The sequence below is a fragment of the Cupressus sempervirens genome, chromosome 10 (assembly GCF_028749045.1).
Source record: "Cupressus sempervirens isolate cs-2001-9-10 chromosome 10, ASM2874904v1, whole genome shotgun sequence".
Lineage (NCBI taxonomy): Eukaryota > Viridiplantae > Streptophyta > Pinopsida > Cupressales > Cupressaceae > Cupressus > Cupressus sempervirens.
The window spans coordinates 482,262,660-482,280,197 of NC_143127.1; the positions used below are offsets into that span (position 1 = coordinate 482,262,660).

General features: G+C 41.1%; 1 protein-coding gene across 6 annotated transcripts in view; it reads right to left on the reverse strand.

The window, feature by feature from the left end:
- LOC149534775 (ATP-dependent (S)-NAD(P)H-hydrate dehydratase-like) overlaps positions 1-17,538 on the reverse strand; it is a 256,178-nt gene that overhangs the window by 72,956 nt on the left and 165,684 nt on the right. For all 6 annotated transcript variants that reach the window (XM_089807173.1, XM_089807172.1, XM_089807174.1 and 3 more), the window contains 2 exons: positions 10,435-10,500; positions 10,208-10,339 (listed from right to left, as the gene is read on the reverse strand). In XM_089807173.1, coding sequence (XP_089663299.1) covers positions 10,208-10,339; positions 10,435-10,500 — 198 coding nt within the window. The remainder of the gene's footprint in view (positions 1-10,207; positions 10,340-10,434; positions 10,501-17,538) is intronic.

Sequence of the window (17,538 nt, forward strand, 5' to 3'; positions counted from 1 at the left end):
ACATCATCATTGCAGATGGAGTTCACATGGACCCTAGTAAGGTTCGTGCTATTTTGGATTTGCCTACACTAGGGAACCTAACACAACTTAGGGGGTTCATTAGATTATGTGCATTCTACTGCAAATTTGTGGCAAGTTTCTCTCGACACACAACTCCCTTTACTCATTTGACCCATAAGGGTGCTTTTGAGTAGACTTCTCAAGCACAAGAGTTCTTTGAGAAGTTCAAGGAGATCATGATGTTAGGCCTAGTTTTAGCATTGCCGAATTTCACGAAGTGAGGGCATTGGAGCAATTATTTCCTAGGATCGTCATCTCATGGCATTTGAGAGCAGGAAGCTGAGGGGTCTTGAGAGATCTTTCAGTGTATACGAAAAGGAGAGGTTGGCCATTATGCATGCTTTGGCCAAATTCAGTTAGTGGTTAGTTGGCAGCAATTTTTTTATTAAAATAGATCACAATAGCCTGAAGCATTTCCTTGGTCAGCGGGATTTGAATGAGAGAGAGAAAAAGTGGCTCAGTAAGTTACAGTCATATGATTTTGATATCTCCTATATCAAGGGTACTCAAAATGTAGTAGCTGACACCTTCTCATGGAGATCCCACTTATGTGTGATTACCAAAATAGAAGAGGATTGGAGACACTTGATCATTGCAAAGTATGTCAGAGATTTGTGGGTAGCTGCCATTGTTGATGGTAGCATTGAGGACATCAGTTACACCCTTGTAGATGAGTTGATTGCTTGCAAGGGGAGGATCTATCTAGTCCTAGGATCAAATGTTCGGCAAATTATTCTTTGGGCCTTTCATGATTCACCATTGGTTGGACATCCCGGCTTCTTCAAGACCTATAGGTGGATTCGAGAGAGGTTCACACAGAAGGGTTTGAAGTCAGATGTACAAGAACGTTGGAGAGTAATCCGTTTGTTAGCAGAGCAAATAGGAGCATACATATCTAGCAAGGTTGTTACAGCCACTTCCCATTCTTGAGTGGAAGTGGGAATATTTGTTTATGGATTTCACTATATGCTTGTCAAAAGCCCAAGACAGAGATTGCCTCTTTTTGGTGGTGGATCGCCGCACCAAATATACTCACTTCTTTCCCACCACCACAACTTATCCAGTTATTAAGATAGCAGAGTTGTTTTTCCAAGAGGTGTTTAGATTGCATGGTTTACCCCAGACTATAGTGAGCAATCATGATAGTTGTTTCGTAAGTCATTTCTAGCATGAGCAAATTGTGTGGGACAGAGTCGACTTGAGAACTAGTTACCACCCTTAGATTGATTGTCAAACTGAGATTGTGAATGAGTGGAAGGAAGGCTATCTATGGGATTATGTTTCATCACAGCAATGAGTTTGGGTGAAGTGGATACATTTATGTGAGTATTGCTATATTTCACTCACCACATGACTATTCAAATGTCCCCATTCATAGCTCTGTACAGGTATGATCCCCTTAGTTTCATGGACTTGCTATGTCATGATAGTAGGGTACCCAGTGTAGGTGATCTATTATAGGATAGCCAAGATATTATGAGGACACTGAGGGATAATATTTAAAGAGCACAAAATCAGCATAAGTAGTATGCTGATTAGAGGAAGATTGCTTGTTCCTTTCAAGTGGGCGATATGGTTTATTTGATGCTACATCCTTATCGGTGGTATTCCATCAAGAAGAGTAGAACTACGAACCATTATTATGGTCCCTTCTATGTAGTGAGACGCATAGGTGAGATTGCTTATGACTTTGGATTTTCCAAAGGACAACAAAGTGCATAATGTGTTCCATGTATCATGCCTCAAAAGGCGTTAGGCAAACATGTTGTCCCATCTTCCACCTTACCCCCGCTCGATGATGAGGGCAAACTTGAGTTGATCCCCGAGGCTATTCTGGATACCAAGGAGAAGTGTTTGTGCTGGTAGATCATCAGAGAGTTTTTGGGGAAGTGGCAAGAAATTTCAAATGAGGATACCACTTGGGAGCCTAAGGATATACTTCAACACCCTAGATTGCGATTGCTTGGGGACAAGCAATCTTGGGATGGCAGGTCTGTAATGTCCCCATTTTAGTAGGTTCCTCTAGCTAGGCTTAGTCACTTCATCATTACAACCCTCGTCAGCTAACAAATTAATTTGAGGGTCTCTATCAATAGACTTGCTACTTATAGTTAGTCAATTTTGGGTAGTGCAGTGAAGGAACTAGGTATTTGGTTTCATCAGCACTTCATGGGGTCAACTAATGGAGTTCATGATTATGAGTTGTTTATTAAGTCACTCTTAATAAATGACTTCATCATTTAAGTGTTATAATTTAAAAGTGTGTGCAAGAAGCATCTTTCATGAAAGGTGTAATGGAGAAGCCACGTTGCAAATTGTGTTATAAATAAGACTCCAAGGAGAAAATCGATTCATCTATTTTGCCTTGCATTTTTTTTATTCATTTTATGTGCTGATGAGGGTTTTGATGCTGGAAATTTGAGAGGACTAATTCCTCCTTGCTGCACTTTAAGCCATTGCAAGATATGGTGAATTGTGTCTATCTCCTGTGATTTAATTTCACAATCAAGTCTGAAAATCCTGGTGCTGTTGTATACCAAGAATATTTTCCATTTGCAGCAATTTGCTACAAGAGGTTCTGCTGAATTGGGCGTTTGAGTATCCCAGCCTTCTATATTGTGGTGATTGTGACTAGAAGGTGATTTCGGTGTTGCAAATTGGCATTAATGTCACCTGTTATTCATACCTTGACTGATTGGCATTTGGCACTGTGATTGTGCACAAAATTTCCAGTCAGACTTCTGTGTTTAGAAGCCATTGAAGGGCATTTCTTTGTGCAATTTCCATGCCATTAGGCATAAGTTTCTTTTGCTACCGTGGGCCTTCCCAATGGCCCATGTTTTGTTTGGTGTGAGGAGTTTAGCATTTGGTTTGGGGCAGCGTCCATTCCTTGATAGATGGAATTTACTTGGAGCTGGAGTTGTATGTGGTTTCCCATGTTGATCAGCTTGAAACAATTTCTATAATAGTCATATTGTAATGTCCCCATTTTTAGCAAGTTCCTGCAATTGGCTTGGTCATTTCACCAGCCCGACCCTCGTGAGTTGACAGTGGGATTTGAGGGTCTCAGTTGTGTGGTTATAGGTTTTCTAGCAGTCTATGGTGTGTTTTGGCTCTATTTGAGGGACTTACTATTTATAAAAAGTCAATCTGTTGGTTCTGATGAGCTCAATTAAGTTTGAAGAGTTGACTGGTGCTCTCAGTTTTTATTTCGGGCTTCTGGTTTGGGCTCCAAGAATCTTGGAGGGAGTATCTATTTATAGTAAGTTACCCCGTCAGGTTCATTCATAGTCTTTCGTCAGCAAGATCACTCTAGTGTTGTCAGCTTTCGATTATGATTCTTCTTCAATTGTTTTCGCAAGACGGGTGAATTATTATTATTATTCATCTAAATACGTTGAGGTTGCTATTTTTGTTGGTGTTTAATGTTGGTTGCCTTAGTATCATAGCTTATTGGAACCGGGATGAAAATTTTTAAATCATGGGTACAAGAAACTATGGCCTGGTGTGTCAAAATATTAAGTTATGAAGGATAAGGTCATTTTTGAGAGCCAAAAGTAATTAATAATTATAGTATATGGCACTTTGTTATATTTTAATATTATGTTGAGGAAGGTTATTATGTGAAGTTGCATTTGGGACACTTTGTGCCACTTGTAGATTATAAATATGAGCCCATTTGATGGGAATAAATACGCTTGGTTAATTTATATGCTTTTGTGGTTTTTTCTGAGTTTTGACATTTTGTGGCCCTTGCTGAGTATAAGGGTTGAGTCTGAAATTCTTAAATTCTTCGCAATTATGCTGAAGCATACAATTGGCCAACATCTCTTACTGTAGTTGTTGTGGCTAAGGAGAATAATCATGATTATTATATTGAATTTATGAGCATTTGGCTGAGGATTTGAGAAAATTCTAAGAATTTCTGAGTGGTCTATGCAAATTATGCTGAGTTATATAATTTGCATTTCTATTCCTCTGTGATGTTGCGTCTAGAAGAGATTGGGTATTGGAGTTTGGAAATTGAGACGTCGGCTGAATTGTGTGTCAGCCGACTAGATGGTCCCGGCAGTGTTTCTGTAGCCGACGGGGTGATGTCCGGCGGTGTTTCTATATTTTGTAGCCGACGTTGTCGGTAAATAGTTTGTAGCGGATAGAATATTTGTGGCCGACGGACTCCTTCGGGAAGGTTCGGCGGTAGTATTTATATCCCATCTAGGATCATTGTAAATTATCATTCATCTGCTATTGCGAATATTATGAAGCCTAATGTATGTTCTAGCATATGCAAATATTATTCTGCTATTATTGTCTATATGCGTTGATTTCTTTACCAGTACGGTAAAGAATTTGGCGTTGTTGCCTTATGAATCTGGAAGGTGGGAGGAATGAAGATTAATGCCAAATCAGCTTAACAAGATCGAAATAAGGCAAAGGGAAAAGATGAAATCCGTACTGCGCAAGAGAATTTAATTCTGGTACAGCAAGCCGAACGCCGATGGAGATTTCAGAAGATTGCCAACGAACACTGGAGCGCGAAAGAATTGTTGGAGGAGACTCGGCAGGGGGTGGAATCGGTGGAAGAAGCACGGGAGGAGTTCTTGAACTTGTGTTCGCCAAGGGAGGAAAACTCTGACGGAAGAGCATCAACTTGCACGGCTTGCAGTGCCAACGGAGCACGAGCGTGGAGTGATCTCTTCGTCCAGAATAGACTTCCACGGGAAACAATTTCAGAGGATCCTTCTTCTTCACCAAGGTTCGCAGCTGTCAACACCTCCGGTGCGGGAGTTCAGACTGTCGATGCGGGAGTTCAGACTGCCAGTGCGCAAGTGCAGACCGCTAGTGTGGGAGTTCAGACTGTCGGTGTGGGAGTGCCGACCGCCGGTGTAGGAGTGCAGACCTCCGGTGTGACAGTGCAAACCTCCAGTGTTGTGATGGCGGGACCCAAAGAGAAGCTGCCGAAATTTGAAAGCGATGGTACAGCCGACCCCATCCGACATTGTAAGACATGTGAGACGATCTGGCGAGCAAATGGAATCACAGATGCCAACGAATGGGCCAGGCAATTTCCAGCAACCCTATGGGGTGTTGCGATTGATTGGTTTTCGGATATGGATCCGCAAAAGCTGGATACCTGGGATAAGATTAAAAAGAAGTTCCTGGCGGAATTTAAACTCTTACGAAATGATAATGAAATCGTAGCAGAGATCTTCAATACGAAACAAAGGAAACACGAAACTGTCTGCGTCTATGCCAGGAGATTAAAAGACTTAATAAACAAAATGGAAAGCAAGCCAACGGATGGATTGCAAAAAAGTTGGTTTGTGGACGGCCTACGCTCGCAGTTGCGGAGGAAAATGAAAATTGTGCCACCGTCGTCATATGTGGATGCTTATAACAGAGCACTGGACCTTGAAAGTGCACACAAGACAAAGAAATCAACGCATATAGACAATAATAGCAGAATAATATTTGCATATGCCAGAACATACATTAGGCTTCATAATATTCGCAATAGCAGATGAATGATAATTTACAATGATCCCAGACGGGATATAAATACTACCGCCGAACCTTCCCAAAGGAGTCCGTCGGCCACAAATATTCTATCCGCTACAAACTATTTACCGACGACGTCGGCTACAAAATACAGAAACACCACCGGACATCACCCCGTCGGCTACAGAAACACCGTCGGGACCATCTAGTCGGCTGACACCAAATGTTTACCATACAGGTAAAGAAATCAACGCATACAGAAAAAAGAACAGAATAGCAGAATTTATTCGCATATGCCAGACATACATTATGCTTGATAATATCCGTAATAGTAGATTATTGATGATTTACAATGATCCCAGACGGGATATAAATACTACTGCCGAACCTTCCCGAAGGAGTCCATCGGCCACAACATTACATCCGCTACAAACTATTTACCCGTCGGCTACAGAAACACCGCCAAAAATCACCCCGTCGGCTACAGAAACACTGCTGGACCCATCCAGTCGGCTAACACCATCCCCCCCAAAAAGAAAAGTTGTCTCCTGATGACTGACAAAATATCTGAGACAAATTAACAAACAAAATACATTAACAGAGTGACTACAACAAGAGAAATTTGCTTCTGACACATCATTGTCACCTTCGTCCCGTGCCTCTAGCCTCTGCTAACACAACACTGCCTCCTTGATGAAGCTATCCTTGATAGCCACCTGTGCTGCTTTCTCTGTTTTCAATTCCACAGTACCCTGAGCCAAGTGTCGCTGCACTGCCTCCAACTGGATGATTAGCTCCTCCCGAGCTCTCTACGCATCCACCAAGATAGCCTCCCAGCCAACACCTACTCCAAGTGCCTCTAGTACACAGAAAGTCCATGCCTGCAGCAACTTCAACTCTTCTCCACTGGTCAGACTCCCACGACTGATATCCGCCACGACTGGGGGTCCAGGGGGCAACACCCCCGGCGGGGTCGAGGGGCAGCGCCCCCGCGGGGTCCTCGGGCAACGCCCCTCGCGGGCAAGACCAAATTAGCACTTCGCAACCCACACAGAAATGCACGGAACACACCATTTCTGTCATTATCTGCCGATTCTGCACTCTTTCTGGCAACCACGGATGTTTCCCCTTCCCTTTGGCATCATCTGTCACTCATTCTCAAGAAAGTTCTCGCCGTCGTTGAATCCTCCATCGTCGTCATTACAAGACTCCCTGGCGGTGACATCTGGAGGTACCTCTGTCATTTGATGTGTTAGAGGGAACAAAAAAAAAAAGAGAGAACGGGGGCCCCGCGGGCAACAAAGGAAAGACTCTGCGGGCAGTCTCCGCGGGTTTAAAAAAAGGAAAGGTCAGCGGGCATAAAACAAAAAGAACTCCGCCGTCTGCAGATTTCACCAAAAGTAAAACTCTTTCATTCCTTCGTCGCCAGCAGAACACTTCGGCAGGTTGCACGGGTGCATTAAGAGTGGTTTGCCGATCGGTAGTCTTGAGATTGAGAGGGGCAGGCAAAAGGTTTGGTTGCCGCATACTTTACTTGCTACGGCATTTTCAATATGTGCTCGCCTCTGCACTGTCTCATCCTACAGAAGTGCATGGCGTTGTCGTGACAGTTTTTGTGGGTGTGCAGGGCTTTCTACAAAAAATTTTTAAAAAATTTAAAAAAAAGCGACGACAGAATCAAGTTGTTCCGAATGAGTGACAGATAATGCCAAAGGGAAGGGGAAGCATCAGTGGTTGCCAGAAAGAGTGCAGAATCGGCAGATAATGACAGAAATGGTGTGTTCTGTGCATTTTTGTGTGGGTTGCGAAGTGCTAATTTGGTCTTGCCAGCGAGGGACGCTGCCCCTCGACCTCGCCCTGTACTGCGACAGGGAGCGCACCCAGGGCGCTGCCCCAAGACCCCGTGGGGAACCCCGCCGGGGGCGTTGCCCCCTGGACCCAGTCGTTGCGGATATCAGTCGTGGGAGTCTGACTAGTTGATGAAGACCTGGAGCTGCTGCAGGCATAGAGTGTTGTGTACCAGAGGCACTTGGAGTAGGTGTTGGCTGTGAGGCTGTTTTGGTGGATGCGTAGAGAGCTCGAGAGGAGCTGATCATCCAGCTAGAGGCAGTGCAGCGACACTTGGCTCGTGGTACCCAAGAGTTGGAAACGGCAAAAGCAGCGTAGGTGGCTATCGAGGTCAGCTTGAGAAAACAGTATTGTGTTAGCAGAGGCTACAGGCATGGGACGAAGTGAAGTAATGTGACAGAAGCAAATTTTTCTTGTTGTAGTCACTCTGATGATGTATTTTGTTTGTTAATTTGTCTCAGCTATTTTGTAATTGTCGTCCGGAGACGACATTTCTTTTTGGGGGGGATGGTGTCAGCCGACTAGATGGTCCCGGCGGTGTTTCTGTATTTTGTAGCCAATGTCGTCAGTAAATAGTTTGTAGCGGATAGAATATTTGTGGCCGACGGACTCCTTCGGGAAGGTTTGGCAGTAGTATTTATATCCCGTCTGGGATCATTGTAAATTATCATTCATCTGCTATTGCGAATATTATGAAGCCTAATGTATGTTCTGGCATATGCAAATATTATTCTGCTATTATTGTCTATATGCGTTGATTTCTTTACCAGTACAGTAAACATTGTGGAGAAAATCAAAGGAGTTCTTCATTCATACTGTGCAACTGCAATTTAGAATCGAATTGGTTGGGAGAATGTCATTTTGCTTCCACAGGAAGTGTTTGGTACCTAAATTGCATGTGCAAATCAATACAAGGCTGGGCGGATATATCCTTAACACCTACGATATCATTCTCTGCAAATCGCAAGGTTACTGCTGGGTAGAGTTTGAAAATTACTAAGGGCCGTGGCCTGAATTGAGGCAACTGTGGCATTGGATTGGAGGCATTTTGATAGCAGACCGATCAGTCTGGACAGACGGCTTGCATTAGTAATTGGAGAGCCTGCAGATACCATCAGTGTCTAGCCTTTCATGGCAATTTCAGCATTGATATAAGGAAGGAAGCCATAGAAAGTGTGAACAGGCCTGGGTGTGATAACCAATCTGCAAATTGAAAACAGGTTTTTGAAATTATATTTTGCAATTAGTATTTCACTGTTATGCTAAGAAGTGATCAGGTTCAACTTAGTTTGTTAATAAATGGAATCTACATTGTCTCTTTCATCTGATTTAGTATATCAGAATTTGGAAATCAAAGTTAATTTGTGAGCAGGCATATTGGTGGAGATTGTGGTTCAGCATTTAGTTCCAGTATTTACATTTAAATGTATTTAATTTGCAAAATCAAACATGCCTAAAACACAAATAAAAAAGTACATTCCAACATCATATTCAGTTATAACAGAGCTTGCTTGCCAAGTGTTTGATGAAATGTCAAACAACTGATTTTAAGTTTATAATTGGAGTTGTTGAGTTATAAATTATAATCTCGTCAGGATTATTACACATATTCAGGTTCCCAATTTGATTGCAATTTCTTGAATGTTGAAGTAATGAATTGCAACATAATAACTGCAAAGCTTTAGTTGGTAATTGGCTTTATTAGGAGTTGAATTGTTTAATTGTTTGTTTTCAGTATTTCACGTATATTTGAAAATATCAAAAAAGTTAAATATTTCAAAAAAAAATTGCAAAAACCAGAACACAAAAAAATCATACACTACAGCATGGCTCTAGAGTGAGCCAGCAGGGCTCTTGCAAAGATGTAGACGTAGAGTGAATTAACTTGGATGTTTCCATTGCCATATAGTATTCACTTTTTAAGATGTCAAATAACCACATTTTTACTAGGAGAAGCAGTGGGGCTTTCTTTGGTTTTTCTAATCTACCTACATCACTTCATGTGAATATGATGATGTTGATCTTGATGATGGCTCGTTGACATTGGTTACTGGTTGTATTATTTTAGCATTGACCAATGAATATCTGTCACAATATTCAAGTTCAACAAATTGATATCGAAATATATATTTAATTCATTATATTTATAATATTTTCTTTAGCCTATCCATGAGATGTAGAAGTCTGAAGTTGATAGGTTCCATATTTATGTGTGTTGGAAAAATTTACCGTGCCCCCATTTTTTCTTTTCATTTTTTCCATACTAGCGCACTGGAATCAAGTTACCTGTACTATGTACCAATGTTTTATTCCAATTTGGTGACTTGGAGAACTTAAGTACCAAAAACAAGACATCCATTCTTGTGGAGGTAAAATGGAATTATGAATTTGCCACATGTATCGCAAAACTAGTAAAGAGCAAGAAGGAAAGAGCCATGCTATCATAAAACATCTCTTCCAGCATGGTATTGAGATATATCATATATCTTTTGTCTTTGATCAGATCCTACAATGCTGCTCAAATGTAAAAGCCTCGAGAGCAGTAGACTTAAATAAATTACAAGTCCTATCAAACGTTGTCAAAAAACATGAACTTCGTAGCCAATGATTAAATCAAATTTTGTTTCCATATTTAGTATAGAATCAAACATGGACAGAAATTCAGAATATGTTTAATGCCTGGACTATAAATAAATAAATAAGTCAACTCACAGAAAAAGCAAAACTGTCAAAAAAAAACTATTACAGCATGGGATAAAGTTAAGAAACAGATGAAGGAAAGTTAGCTGATGCCAAATACCTTTTCCCAAGAACCTCTATGATATTTGTTGTCAGAGTGCTGCGTTTGTGTTGTTCAAAGGCCACACATGCTGCCTTCCTCATTAGCACAGAACCAGCGATAGCTCCTAAAATTGCTGGATTTGATGAAAACCTATAATTTATTTGAGGAATAAAGATTGATCAGCTTCTGGTCTCCAAGAAATAAACCCTAGTTTCAATCCAAACATTTAGGTATTAGCCACACACCTGAATTTCATGTCATCTTTGTCAGATATAGCTCCATATCTTGTCCATGACAAGAATACTGCAACACTGGAAATTTTACAAAAGCATGCATATTGTAGTTGTTACTTGCTCTAGCTGAGAAATACAAAAATGTTTCCTCCAAATAATCATGAGCCAGAGGCAAATGTGGAACTCCATAGAAAAGAAAAAAGTTGCTGACTCTGAATCAAGTGAACTTATGACACTAAACTTCCATAGCCATTGCCACCAAACATCAAGGGAGAAAGAATTAACTATTGCTATATTTCTCAAGTATGCAATGTAATAATCCCATTCTTTCCTTTGACATTCCCTCCAAAATCTTTATTATTCAATTCAATAAAATTATCAAAATATTTTCAGTGCATCTAGATGATCAGACTTTTATTGACCATAGCAGTCATTACTGATGCCAGTTGAAACTTGAAAGAGAGGAACAGTAGCAAAGATTAGTTTAATTAGCAATATTTTCCAGTGAAATACCTTAAATATTTAAATCAGAAGCAGGAGACGATCCTACAAGCTAGCATTCAAGCAAGATATTATCAATTTGTCCACATACATTATGTTTAATAGGCTGACAGAGGAAAGCTCTATTGTTCTATGAATCAAATTGGGTAGCAATATTTACAATCATTTTGATATACTTATTGAATGGCAATAAAAAATTTAAGCCTATTTAAGATATCTTCACAATAGAAACCTTGCAAAACATATAACTATTAGAAGTTGTGATATCGCTATCAAGATTTAACTGTGTAGTTTTTCTAGTCAAACTCAATGACTCATGTTTCATGAGTAGCAGTTCACATGAACACATCTGTTGTTGTCAGTAAAGTTAATAAAATAACCGACGGGTAGATTAGCATGTAGTTGGTAATTATTATGTAGCCGACGAGTAGAATTAATTATTTCCGAATGGGTATATGTACACCATCCGAAATGGACTTTGGATCATGGTTGTAATCATCATTGTAAGCACTGTGTAATCTCTTTGGCATATATACGAATAATAAAAGGAGTACTATTGTGTTACATGTTCTTGTCTATTGTTAATATGCATTAATAAACTATTTACCCCATACGGTAAACATTTGGCGCCATTGCCCAATGGACCTAGAATGAAGGCAGAAGAATGAAGACTAATGCCGAATCAGCTTAACAAAAATGAGAATAAGCTAAAGGAAAAAGATGAACTACACACCGCACAAGGGAATTTAATTTTGGCACAACAAGCCGAATGCAGACAGAGGTTTCAGTAGATTGCCGATGGACACCGAAGCACTAAACAAGGCAAGAATTTTTTAACCTATATACGCCGAGGGAAGAGAATTCAGATGGAAGGGAATTAACTCACACAGCTTGGTGTGTCGAGGGAGCATGAGCGTGGAGTGAACTCTTCGTCTGTGATACACTTTTGAAATGAACAACTTCAGGAAAACCCTTTTTCACCAAGTAACGCGGTTATCGAAAGTAGGACGATTGTCCGAAGCAGTGCAGTTGTACAGAACAATGCAAGTGTGCAGAATAGCGCGAGTGTTGTGCAAAACAGCGTGGGTGTGCAGAATAGCATGGGTGTTGTGCAAAACAACACAGGTGTTGTGCAAAACAGTGCGAGTTCTCAGAACAACACGGGTACTCGAAACAATGCGGGTGCTCAGAATAGCACAAGTGCTCAGAATAGTGCGGGTGCTCAACATGTACCTAAGAATCAAAAGAAAGTAGCAATGGTAGGCCCCAAAGAAAAATTACCGAACATTGCAAGACATGCGAAACCATATGGATAGCAAATGGCGTGATGAACGAGGATGACTAGGTTAGACAGTTCTCAGCAACCCTACAGGGTGTGGCAATTGATTGGTTTTCAGACGTTGACCCTCAGAAACTTACTACATGGGCAGGAGTTAAAAAGGAGTTTATCACCGAGTTTCAATTGCTGCGAGACCACAATGAGATAGTAGCAGAAATCTACACCACAAAGCAAGGGAAAAATGAAACTGTTTGTGTATATGCCAGAAAACTAAAAGAATTAATAAATAAAATGTAAAGTAGGCCAACAGATGGGATGAAAAAGAGATGGTTCATTGAAGGACTACGCCTGGAGTTGAGGAAAAAAATGAAGATTGTGCCGCCATCATCATACACCGAAGCATACAATCGGGTGATAGACATAGAGAGTGAATAAAAAATGAAAAAAAGAAGAAAAGTAGCTCATCTGACTCAAATGACTCATCTTCAAAAGAAGATAGCGGTGCTGACAAAAAAGGCAATAAGAAGGTCCGAGCTCTCTAGAAGGATATGATATGATGAAAGAATTTGAGAATATGCAGAAAGAAATGAAGGGAAATGAGCTATGGTGCACAAAATGCAAGACAAAAGTGTCGTCGGTAAATATTGTGTAGCCGACAGGGTGTGTGTCAGGATGTATGTCATCGGTAAATATTGTGTAGCCGACAGGGTATATGTCAGGATGTATGTTGTTAGCAAATACTGTGTAGCCGACGCACCCTTCGGGAAGGTTCTTGTTATGTAGCCGACAGACCCCTTCGGGAAGGTTCTTCGATGGGTATGTGTACACCTCTGGGATGGATTTTGTAATCAACATAAAATCATCATAAGCATTCTGTAATATCTTTGACATATGCGAATAATAAAAGGAGTTTTGTTGTTCTTATCTATTGCTTGTATGCATTAATTTCTTTACCCCAATGCAGTAAACAAGGTCACACGAAGGGGTCCTGTCCGAAAAACCAATTTTGTGATATCTGTCCAATTATGGGACATTCCACAAAAGAATGCCCCTTCAATATGAAAACAAGAGGGCATCAACAAGTGCTCTTGACACGAGATTTCCACGTCGGGAGGAAGTGAAAACACTAGCAATGACGTTGCCACTTTGGGTGGGTACAGAAATAATAGAAGAGGGCAAAACAACAATACCAACAATAATAATCGGGGCCACAGCCGAATTCAATACGATGCGAATGACCGCTTGATGGTTCAATGTCAAGCATGCAATTTGTGTGGCCACTTTGCACGAAACTGTACATCAACAAACGCACCAAAGTTGTTATGCAGATGATGCGGTCCTGGAGATCATGAAGATGTCAAGTGCTCGAAATCAGGAGTGAATTTGATCAGCATCGCTATGGACGAAGAAGTCTTGGCAATCACCCATAAACAAGCAAAACTATACCCCGACCCAATGGAAGAAAAGAAGAGATTGGGAGAAGTGTGGGCGAAAATTGAGAAAGCAACGCAGGCAGAGAAATCACAATTGAAGGACACTACCGGTACCTCAATGAGGAATTGCGTAGAACAAAACATCATAAGGCAGATATTACAAACTAAAATACCAATCAAGTTAAATGATTTGATCCTCACAATGCCTCAACTACGTACAACACTCACGAACATAGCCCTGACTATTAACTACCAGGAGAACATGAAAGGGAAAAAGAAAGCGGAGCAAGTGCAGCGGACCCAATGTTGCTAGCCCTCACATCCGGACGGCATTCGACGGTCGTAGAGATGGGCATATTAGGAATGGTCCTTTCAGACACAATTGTGGACGAAGGTTCAGGGGTAAACATCCAACCAGAAGATACCTGGAAGTTGGGACAGCGAACGTTGTGGCCACCTATGTTCCAATTACTAACGGTGGACCAACATGGCATTAAACCTCTTGGGACCTTGATGGCACAACCAGTGACTATTGGAACACAGTCGTTCCTACTTGACTTTGTCGTCATCCCACTGAAAAGGAGAGGATATGACGCCATTCTAGGCCAAGGATGGCTTGTACAAGCAAAGATTAAGCATGATTGGAAGAAGAATACACTATCAATAGAAAGCAAAGGACAAAAATTCATTATTGATTTACACACAAATGGTGGGCAAAGAAGCCGTATCATATGATTCTGAAGAAGAAAATGAAGGAAAGCAGCAATTGGAACCCAATGAGGAAAGAGTCCTATGGATAGAAGGTGGATTGACAAACGATGATTTGGATTCGATGAACGGCCTTTTCCACTGGTAAATGGAGGATTACGAGCTCTTTCCGAGCTGTAATATGTTAAGGGTTGACGAAGGTGAAAAAGAAAAGGGAAATGAATGTCTGAAGGAATATAGAGAAGCGGCGGAAGGAAAGGCGGTTATAACAAACGCTGAAGGGAAGAATATACAGTACGAACCCATGAAAAGGAAAGATTCCATCGTACGGTACACATTGAATGAACCGCACGGAAAGAAGATGTTATGTCAAACCATGGATATAGTAGAAAGGTGCCGGCAGCAAAGAAAACACTTCATACGGTCTGCATAGGAAACAAAGAGGAAGGGTTTAATAAAAGCTTCAACAGTACAGAGTGAAGGTTCTAAAATCAAGAATACAGTTATTGACGGCAAGAAGTGGTAGCCAACGGAATTCATGGTACCGAGTTTCAAAAACAAACTGGGCAATATGGAAAACCTGAGAGAGATCGTGTAACTTAAATAAACTTGATGAGTGACGATTGCAGGCACAATGGGCCACGGAGGTGACATAGAATAGGCGCAAAGCGTGGCATGATAAACACCTAAAACTAAACAAGTTCCAACCAGGATAGTTGGTGTTGAAGTATGACGGACAAAACGAAATCAAACTGGGCAAGTTTAAAGTCAAATGGGTCGGGCTATACCAAATCCCAGAAGTAGGTGATAATGGAGCAATAAAGCTATGGACATTAGATGGGTAGGAAATTCTAAAAACGGTGAACGGTTCCAAGTTAAAAATATATCATGCGCGCACTGTTCCATCATTGACGAATATTGAGGAGCAGTAAAAAAAAGAAAGAAAAAAGAGAACAAATTTTTTTTTATTAAAGATCACTGTACGGTAAACTAATGACCACCGTACGGTGTTTTAAGTGCCCCATCGTATAGCGTTTTAAGTGCCCCTGTACGGTGTTTTAAGTGCCTTCACCGTATGGCAAAGTGAGACCACCTGGCAGACAATAAACGTTAGGCAAAGGATGTAATTGCTGTATGGACATCTTATATTATATGTTGGCATTGTACAGTAAATAAAGGTGACGCAAGGAATTAATGGCTGTATGTCAATTTTATGCCATAGGATGGGCACCGTACGGTGAAGAAGAAGCTGAGTGATGGCCGTATAGTGCAGAAGAAGCCAAGGGATGATAGTATGGTGAAGGAGAAGCAGAGGGATGGCCATACAGAATAGGCAAGGAAGCATGAAGAGACCGTGCAAGGTCATATGGCATGTTTTGAAAACAATCAATCAGAGGCAGACCAAAGGCCGTACAGTGACTACAAAGACCCGTACAGCATATAAGATAGTGAATTGCAGTCAATCAGAAGTTGGTACGGCCGTATGGGTATTTCGTGGAGGTTAGTAAATTGTTGTGAGTAACAGAGGAAAGTTCGTCGTAATAATATCTAGGGCATCACAAAACCTGCATTTAGGCATCTTGCCAGGAGGGGAGCTGTTAAGCTCATCAGCATCTTGATCTATGAAGAAACCAGGGGTGTTTTGAAGATCTTCTTGAAGAATGTCATCAGAGATGTTGTCACTTACACTAAACACGCACGCCGAAAGACAGTGATCACCTTGGATGTGGTCTACTTGTATGGCCGTTTCCTAGAGAAAGAGTGCAAAAGAAAAGGTCGTACGGCCAATCAGATGAAGTAACCTGAACAAATTACAGCAGGAGTCTGATGTCTATATCATTCAGCTGTGCAATTGAGGGATTGTTTAACTATACATCCATAAAGCTTGAAGAAGGGCCGTACAAATCCGAACGGACTCCAGGGAAGGAAAATAATTTGTGTGCAGAGGGATAATTGACCTAACTAAGCAGAAGAACAAATGGAGTCTACAGGAAAGAGGAAGTGGAAGAAAAACTTAGAGGAAGGAGCAAAAAAGAAAAAGGAAGACAAATAAAAAATGTTCAGAATGAATTACACATGATGCCAAAAAGGGAAGGGAAAGACATAAACAGGTAGTAAAACATAAACAGTTGCCAGAAAGAGTGTGGAATCAGAAGAAAATCACAAAAATGGTGTGTTCCATGGAGTTTTGTGTGGCTTTGAGAGTGCTAATTTGGTCTTGGCGGCAAGGGCGCTGCCCCTCGACCCCGCCTTGTATCATGATAGGGAGCGCGCTTGGGGCAGGACCCCACAAGGGTGCTGCCCCTCAACCCCGTTGGGGGCGTTGCCCCATAGACCCCCAGTCGCTTCAGTTATCAGTCGTAGGAAGTAGGACCAGTTGATGAGACCTAGAGTTGTAGGCATGAAGTGTCTGTGTGCTAGAGGTGGAGAGAATAATAGAGCAAGTCTTTCGAGAGGGGTGATACGCTTTGAGGCACTTGGAGTAGGTGTTGGACATGAAGCTGTCTTGGTGGATGCATAGAGAGCTTGGGAGGAGCTGATCATCCAGTTGAAGGCAGTACAACAACACTTGGCTCAGTGTACCCAGGAGTTGGAAGCAAAGAAAGCGGCATGGGTGGATATTTTGTAATTGTCATCCAGAGACGACTTTTCTTTTTTTTTTTGGGGGGGGGGGGGTGATGTTTTCGGTAAAGTTATAAAATAGCCAACAGGTAGATTAGCATGCAGTCGGTAATTATTATGTAGCCAATGAGTATAATCACCCCTTCAGAATGGTATATGTACACCGTCCTAAATGGACTTTGGATCATGGTTGTAATCATCATTGTAAGCACTATGTAATCTCTTCGACATTTATGCAAATAATAAAGGAGTATTGCTATGTTACATGTTCTTGTCTATTGTCTGTATGCATTAATAAACTATTTACCCCATGCGGTAAACATCTCTCATGAGAATAAATGGAACGCTTAGCACTCATTGAATAATCCTAGGTTCATGCAAGATAATTTCATTCTTAATTCGCCCAGAAGCTATGAGTTTAATGTGCAAATAACCGAGAACTAGTGAGATAAAAAATTGTAACACTTAAAAAGCTTACGTTTTAGAAAGACATTCTTCTATTCATGTATAGTTTCTTTCAGCAAGCATATAGAGTGTTCTAGAGAACTATAAATGAGCCATATTTGTAATGCC